At 42.3% G+C, this 9,089-nt stretch overlaps 1 protein-coding gene across 1 annotated transcript in view; it reads right to left on the reverse strand.

Annotated features, from left to right (window-relative positions):
• Window positions 1–8,692, reverse strand: part of LOC118766044 (adhesion G-protein coupled receptor G2-like) — an 8,857-nt gene extending 165 nt beyond the window's left edge. Inside the window, exons 1-3 of the mRNA XM_036509192.1 lie at window positions 8,551–8,692; window positions 6,581–6,653; window positions 4,055–4,443 (exon numbers count right to left, since the gene is read on the reverse strand). Coding sequence (XP_036365085.1) covers window positions 4,055–4,443; window positions 6,581–6,653; window positions 8,551–8,650 — 562 coding nt within the window. The 5' untranslated portion in view covers window positions 8,651–8,692. The remainder of the gene's footprint in view (window positions 1–4,054; window positions 4,444–6,580; window positions 6,654–8,550) is intronic.
• Between the last annotated feature and the right edge of the window lie 397 nt (window positions 8,693–9,089).

A 9,089-nucleotide genomic window follows, 5' to 3' on the forward strand; every position in this document is an offset into this window, starting at 1 on the left:
CTGAAATCTCTTTACCCTGATGCAGTAGGGAGATTTCAAAAGTATTCATCAAAGAAACTATACAAAAACCTCATAGAAGAAGACTGTGAGGTGAAAAACAAAGGACTTTCGAACAACAAGTAACCTTTTCTCTCTCTCTTTCCCTTTTTGCACTTTCTTTTCGTGTGTAAAACACAATTTTTTATCGGAACATGCTCAGAAGAGGCAGTATAAATGTACGTGGCTTGGGGTCGCCTTGGAAACAAGGCTACCTGTTAAATGACATCAAGTCACTAAATCTGAATATCATAGCCATCAGTGAGACCAGACTCCACAGCTTGCGGGCACTCCAGCACAGTTTCGGTACACATTTCAACATTTATTTTTCTCCGTGTCTACCGAGAATGGGCGGAGGTGGCACCGCGGTGCTTCTCCGGAAGAGTCTGGATCTCAAAGTAAGAGCAATTTTCCTAGACCCAGAGGGTAGGCTGGTCGTTTTGGATGTCGATGGCAGCAATGAGTGTGCTTTTCGACTGATAGCAGTTTATGCTCCGTCCTTAACAGGCCGACCAGATTTCTTTCGACGTCTAGAGTCTTCCATGGGAACGTCTCGTCCTTTACTTTTAGTGGGGGATTGGAATGCCACCCTGGACACGCATCTAGACTACGTGGGCATAGATAGCAATAGAAGGGGATGCAAATGCCTCAAAGACCTGCTCAGACGTTTCCAACTGTCTGACAGGTACCGACTGGGCCACCCGAATGTGCCAATGTGGACATGGAGTAACCGCATCGGGTCATCCAGATCATACTTAGATTGAGTATTCTGTAGGACAATAGATAAAAATAGTGTAGGTTGTCCACAATTTCATATAGTCAGTTACACAGATCACAAGTTTGTGACTTGTACACTTGACTTAGATAAGACACATAGGCAGGGTCCTGGTTACTGGAAACTGTCTTTTACAGCACGACAGGTTTACAGGGACCGGATCAGCACATTAGTTAAGAGAGCTTTGACGGGTACCATCATCAACAACAGATGGTGGTATGCCCTAAAAAAAGCAATTAAAGCAGAATCAGTCAGATACAGTAAAGCCCTTGCATTAGACCGAAATAGAATAGAGGGAGAATTAGTTAAGGTTTTAGAAGAGGCACTTAGAACTGGCATCGCGTTCAACGTGCTGGCGGCGAGATTGGCCCTCGACCAACACCTCAACGCCAAACACGAGGGATGCGTTGTCAGAGCTAGGATGCGTGCTCTGAGGAACGAAGGAGTTGGAGCCGGCCAAGAGGCCCGAGTGGTGGAGACGCAACGAAGCAACAGAGCCACCATCAAGTCTCTTATAGATGAACAGGGGCACGAATTGCTCGAGCCTAAAAGGATGTGTGGAGCTTTTCAACAACACTTCACCCAACTGTTTGGGACAAGTGGTGGGTCAGAAGGCAGAGTGGACTTTAGTGCCTACCTGCATGCCTTGCCACGACTCTCATCAAGAGAGGTGGAGTCTTGTGAAAGGCCTATCACAGCTGCGGACGTACAGGATGCGATGGTAGGCTGTGCGAGAGACAAGTCACCAGGCTTGGATGGTCTGCCCTACGAACTTTATTTTCATATGCCAGACTTGTTTGGAGGCGTCTTGGCAGCTGTCTACTGCGACTGGCAGCAAAACGGGAGTATTCCTGCTTTTGTAAAGCGAGGAGCAGTGGCACTGATTAAGAAAGACCCAAACAAGGGGGACGTCATAGATAATTTCAGGTCCATCACTCTGCTCAACGCAGATTTGAAAATTTTGGCCAAGGTGTTAGCCGAGAGGTTGGCGCTTGTCATCAAGAAACTAATCGACAAGGCGCAAACATGCGCCGTGCCGGGTAGAAGTATTCATGACAACCTCCATCTGATGCGCTACATCATAGACAGGGTAATTAAGAATCCTGGCATGGGTGGGGCGCTGATAAATTTGGATCAATCAAAAGCTTTCGATAGGGTAGACCATCACTACTTGGAGGCTGTCCTTAAAGCGGCTGGTTTCGGTCCAGTTTTCCGCGGTTGGATCGCTGCCTTATACAGCGGCATCCGCTCAGTGGTTCGCGTAAATGGTCATCTATCCAGACCTTTTAACATCATGCGTTCGGTTCGTCAGGGATGCCCCCTCTCATCGCTGTTGTATGTATTGACTCTTGAGCCACTACTGCGGAAACTGGCGACGCTGAGGGGCATCCCACGAGAGCTGGGATGCGGGAGGAGCGTGTCTGCATACGCGGATGACGTCACCGTCATAGTGTCGAGCTACGAGCACATCGAGCTGGTCGGCGAGACATTAAAAGAATACGAAGCGGTAACGGGAGCAAAAATTAACCGGGAAAAGTCAGTGGGCTTGCGGCTCGGCACCTGGAGAAGCAGGCCCATGCCGTCCAACAGCGTCTCCATCGTGGGACGCTGGACGGACGGACCGGTTAAATTGCTCGGGGTCTGGTTCGGTCCGGACCTCCAAATGGAGAAGAACTGGGGCGAGATAACGACTAGGGTGGCTACTCTCACCCAGAAATAGGCTGAGAGAAAGCTATCCCTAAAAGGTCGGGCGGAGGTGGCGAATGCGTACATCGCATCCGTCATCGAGTATCGTCTGACCGTCGTGCCTTGTCCCGACCCTACCATCACCAAACTGGAACGTATACTCTTCCGCTTCTTGTGGAAGGGAAACGTTCCGATGGTTAGGCGATCCATTTGCTGTCAACACCCGCTAAATGGAGGGCTGGGCATGCCGTGGTTGATGATGCGCAGACATGCGCTGAGACTGCGACATCTCCGGCGCTTCATAGACAACGGTGAACAGGTGTGGTCGCCTTTTGTGCGGCGCGCTTTCCCGCAGCTCGTCTCCTTGGACGAACTACAGTCATGGATCAAGCAGAGACCGAGGCTAGGCGAATGGCACCGCGAGTGTCGCGTTGCTCTCAAGCAACTCTGCCGTCCGGGATCGAACTTGTGCGACTCCATCACAACAAAGGCATTCTATAGAGGATTAGTGGAGGGGAGGTGCGACGATGAACTCGGGCAGAGTCTGGGCGTCGACGAGGAACACCTGACCCGCCTGTTCAGGACAACTTTCGGGCCGGGACCTATGAACAATCACCAAAGATCCCTGGCCTGGCAGTGCTATCGAGAAGCATTACCTGTTCGGGATAAGCTCTACAGACACGGTTCCAGACACACTGGACCGACTTACCCGAGATGCGGTCAGAGCGACGAAACCGTTCTGCACGCACTCGTGCAATGTCCAACCATTTCAGACCTGTGGGCTTATGCCGAACGGCTGCTGTCACGTGTGGGACGAATCCGCCTATCGGCCGGGTCTATCGTGAGAATTGCTCCGCCCCCTTCCCTCAACCGGGAAGGCAAGGCAGTTTTCATCGTACTGGTGGCCATGGTGAAAGAATGCGTGTGGTGGACCCGAGCGAAAGGATTAGAGACAAACACTTACCTCTCTGGCCAATCGCTCATCAACTTTTTCAAGTACCACTTGAAAAGGAAGGTGAGAATGCAGTGGGAAGTTTTGTCTCGCGAAAGATTCAAAAAAGATGGTGCGTGCGAGTGACGAAACCATTTTGAGCATGATCCTGTAGATCGTAAAAAAGAAAGAAAGAGAGCATTTTGATCTCATGTGGTTATTTCCTCCCTGACTGAGGTTCCCGTGGTCTTTTCTGTAGGCTTTTCTTCCCACGGATGAACCCAATCTTGTTTTATCAATGTTTTTATCATTATTTCTGTGATACACGATTTCTTTTCTTTTTTTTCCTCCTCTCGATCCCTTTTGATCGCAATCTTACATTTATTTTCTTTTTTTTCCACCCTCGAAAAGAAAAGCTCTGCATTTGTATTTGTCCCCTCTGTATTCAGCCCTGTGTGGCTAATAAAAGAAAGAAAGAAAGAAAGTTATATATCTATCTATCTATCTATCTATCTATCTATCTATCTATCTATCTATCTATCTATCTATCTGTTTGTCTGTCTATCTATCTCTGTCTCTATCTACCTATTATGAATGAATGAAGAAAAAAAGACAATCGCACTTACTTCTGCCGTCGGTAATTTTCCACTGATTCATTCTCTTACTTTCATTTACAAACCCCCTGAAGACATCTCTGGTATCTTTCTTGTATATACAATAGAATATGAAGATAAACATTCCTTGAAGTGTATTGAATATAGTAAAAAGATACACAAACACTTTTGCTGCTTCGCTAACAGCGAAGAAGGCAAAGACCCATGTGAGTCCAAACAAAAACAGCAAACCAACCAGGCCCAAAACACGTACTTTACTTCTTTTCTGCTGAGATCTCTTATTACTTTGCATCATTATAAGGTGCCAGATAACGAGAGAAGGCATGATAATGTTGAAGATGAGACTGATCGCAACAGGAACCAGGAAAGCAGCATAGAAATGTGGTGCGGATAACCAACAGCTACAAAGAAAATAGAAAGGCAATGAAAGGTATTCAGTGGACACTGATGAACAAGTAGGAGGACTTGGACTACGTAGATGATCTCGCACTACTGTCACATCGCCTGCAAGACATGCAAGATAAGGTAGACCACCTGACAGAAACTTCACGGTGAGTGGGCTTGAGGATCAGCCGGGAAAAGACAAAAGTGCAGCGTATCAACAACAAGCAGGAAGAACCAATCACAATCGAGGGGGAACCTGTGGAGGATGTTAGTGAGTTTGTCTATCTTGGCAGCAAGATCAGCAAATCAGGTGGATCAGACGAGGACATCACGGCAAGAAGGCTTGGCAAGCCTTCGCTATTCTTCGGCCGGTATGGAAGTCCACTACCATCTCAACTCGAACTAAACTCTGCTTATTTAGTTAAAACGTAAAATACGTGCTTTTGTATGGCTCTGAAACAGGGAGAGCCACCTGCGGCAACTACAAGAAGATCCAGACCTTCATCCACAAATGTCTCCGGCAGATCCTTCATCTGAGTGTCAAACATCAACCTGTGGGAATGGGCCAACCAGGAGCCCATACATGTTCAGATTAGACAAAGGAAATGGATATGGATCGGACACACACTGCGGAAAGAACTCTCAAATGTGACACGACAAGCACTTGACTGGAACCCGCAGGGGAAACATGAAGCGAGGATGCCCGAAGCTGACATGGAAGCGGAGCATTTTGGACGAGCTCAGGACCACCGGCCTGACATGGGAAGCAGCCAAGAAACGCCAATGACCGCAAAAAGTGGAAAACAACTGTTGAGGCCCTATGCTCCAGATGGGGCAAAAAGGATTAAGAAGTACATTTGAGGAACGTATTTAGCAATGAAGACCGTCATATTAGATTCGCCTGGCAGGTAATGGCACTAGTGCGCCAACTAATTCCATATCAATGCGTTAGTCCTTAGGCTGGCGGAAGCTCTTCACAATTTGTCCTATAAAATCAATGATTACTGTTTTCCTCGTCATATTGTAGTCAATTTATTCATTTAACTTTCGTTGAGTCGCGTTAATGTTTCTTCATAATTCTTGAATGGTTAGACTCAAGCAGAGCCAGTGGTATGCATCCGGACAGTGGGAATACGGCAAATATCTATTGTGATGGCAGTGGACACTTTCCTTGCCTGTCGCGTCTTTGAAAAACTTCTACCTCATGTAGGTCAGTGTTGATAAATATTCAACTTCTCGCCTTTGACTCTGTCCTTCACATTAGCCATGATAAAAGGAAGGGTTCGTGGTTTCTTTAACGAAGCAACTGTTGGAGGGAATACTGCTTGTTTCAAGAACAAATCTAATGTTAGCATAAATAGAAAAATAATAATTAGTTATTAATGGAATTTGTCCTGTATTCTAAAGGTGAAGAATATTCGATGTTTTGTTCGTATTTTTGTTTGTTGCTTTCATCGGTAAATATTTGTTCTTATTAAATTGAGGGGAGACGCAAATGAGATCATTGATATTCATGAGTCTCAGAACAAAAGCATTAACAATGATATTGAAGTAGGTTTACTACCAGCAACCAAAGTCCTGGCTTGATGCCAGTTGACCTACTATTCTACAAAACTAAAGGAGTTATAGCGGTTATTAAGCTACCTTCAGCTTTCTCTTAGCTTATATTATTATAGTATATTCTCTATTTAGTTTTGTTACAGTAATGTAATGCTATTTATTGTTTTCTATTGGGAAATAAATTATTTTATTTGGCTTTTTTGAGTAAGGGTGAATATAATGACTGAACGTCACTTATAACTTAAGTGTTATCATTATACACAAATCCGAACTACAGTATATAACGCCATAGAGAAATATACTTATGAAACGCTATGAATATTAACGACATGTATGTATAATATTTTCTTCGTGTTCATTTAACCGCTATAAGAAAATATAATTTAATGATTACAGAAATGCATATTTATTTATACTCAGTTGAAAAAAACGTGAGAAACATTTTCTTAATTAGTTTTTTTATATAAATATAGCATTCGCGCCGTATTTCAAAATAGCTAAAATGGCTACTTGCTACAGAGTAAATAAATCTAGCAATACTATTAGTTGTGAAGAGCAGAGAAAATGAGGTGAACGAAAAAGAGGAATACTTACACCTCTGCGGTTTTGATGTAATTGTCTGTGGAGTTAATTGCCAGGGTAATTATAACGATGACTGCTGGAAGACCTGATAACGATTTTTACAGAAATGAATATAAATCTCTAGATATTAATTAATATTTACAATCATTATTATATGACATTTGAATGGATTTTGTTGACGATGTTTTCGTTCAAAAAAAATGTCGAGTTCAAGACAAATCAATATTTCATTTCGTATCACACACTCGTCACTTCTTGCCATTTAATTCTTTTGATTCTTGGATTCTTTCAAAAATATGTTTCAATGGGAAACAAAAAGTGATAAAATCTTAAATGTTCTGGACAAGGGTTGAAGATTAAATGGCATGAGGGACAACAAAAATCCACTGTCACCTACTTCTTCACATATTGCTTCGTATGACCGGTTAAAGTGCAAAATAGATGACTCTGAGGTTTCGTATAGAGACGAGATCAGACGGTAGGCATTCTTGCATTGAAATTCAAATAACTTTAGACTACCCAACAGGCTAGAACAGGGAGGAGTGCTTTAGTTGTCCATAGTTTACATTTTATCACGGTTGTATAAATATTACATTTCATTCATCCACGTTGTATCCACGTGTTTACATCTCGTATCAACTACTTCCAATCTATTCAGTCTCAATCTATTCAGTCTCAAATCATGAATATCTAACCCATTACCTTTCTAATAAGAATCAAATCATTCATTTGTCTTTATTCGTGACTTAACTACCACGTTGATCAATAAAAAAATTAATCTTTTTTCCACAAGTAGTTTCGTCTAAATATAATATTAGGCCCACAGCCTTCAGGCTTATCTAAATTCTTCGTCAAGTCAAGATGAGCGATATAATATAACTCTCAACAAATTATACAAGCAAAGAGACCGAGTGAGGCAGATATTTGGCAACTTCGAATCTACTGCGTAATCTTTTTACTTCATCGGAAGGAAAATATTAGCTGAGAATGTTTAGCATTCGATATGAGTCCACCAGAACTCCTAGTCCATGTTTCCATGGGTTCATGTGGATTGTAGCTTAGAATCTCACTCTACTTTCAACGCACGATATATAGTCATCCACCATAACCTGGACATTTACACAATGATACTACAAAATTCAAACTATCAGAAAAAAACTAAGTTTCTATCCTTTCTTCGACGTGTTAGAAATAGTAGCTAAACTTTTTTAGATCCCATTCTTTAGTCTTGCTAAATGGAAGAATAAGTTGAATTATATAATGTTTGATGTATTGACAAGATAATCATTGACAGAACATTGTCAATTATAGATCTACTAAATCAATTGTGAAGTAGCTTCGAACTACCACAGTAGGGTAGGGATGTTTTCACTCAAAGTTCATCGCTCCTGAGTTTTACTGTGAGACAGACCTGTAATCTAAACCGATGCTATTTAAAGCAACAGGATTATCATTTCTAGCTTCAAAAGTGCTTCTAAATATTGTAAGATTGACAATACTGTAGAGGATTCAGTACAGAGAGCAATATCCTAGATGTGATTGTGAATGCTCCCTGTAAAGTTATATCAAAATAATACGAAGAAATAGAGGGAACCCCTTTGGATGATATCTGCTTAAAGGAACATGGTTAATAGTGTTTAATATCCAGACTTGAATTCTAGTCTCAGTTAGCTTTTCCTTTCGACACTTTTGGCCAATGAAATGAATAAGTCCGAAAAATATACTGGTTTCGAATCATTGGACTGGACCTTATCCGATCGAGTAATTTCAAATACAATATTTAAATAAGTTTGTGTGTGTGTGTGTGTGTGTGTGTATGTGTGTGTGTGTGTGTGTGTGAGTGTGTTTGTGTGTGTGTGTGTGTGTGTGTAACAGAGAGAGAGAGAGAGAGAATGAGAAAGAGAGCAAGATAGAAGGAGAGAGAAAGAACATGTGTGTAAGATAAAGTTTGAGACAGAAAACCAGAAAGTCTTTATACATACCCCAGGCAAAAATGGAACTCTTCATAAAAGACGTCTGACATGTTTTGAATACAATGACCACACTTAGATAGACATGGAAAGCTTCAACAGTCATCCACATGACAGATGTCAGAAGGAAGTAATGTAAGAGGGCAGCCACTGCCTACAATAATAATAATAATAATAATAATAATAATAATAATAATAATGAATAAATGAATAAATGGCAAACAGTCCTACACCTCCAAACAAAAGAGGGACTCATGAAAACCAAAGACATCCCCATTAGAAGAGGAATATTCCAGGGAGACACGCTCTCTCCACTCCTTTTCTGCTTGGCACTGTCACCTCTATCTGATATGCTAAATAGAACTGGATGCGGATATAAATGTTACGGCAAAACGATCAGCCACCTTTTATATATGGATGACCTAAAACTATACGCTGCAAATGACAAACAGCTGGAAACACTATTAAAGACAGTTCATGGATTTACCAAAGAAATAGATATGAAATTTGGATTAGAAAAATGCGCCAAAGTAACCATGAAAAGAGGAAAA

Source organism: Octopus sinensis, linkage group LG14 (assembly GCF_006345805.1).
Source record: "Octopus sinensis linkage group LG14, ASM634580v1, whole genome shotgun sequence".
Taxonomy (NCBI): Eukaryota; Metazoa; Mollusca; class Cephalopoda; order Octopoda; family Octopodidae; genus Octopus; species Octopus sinensis.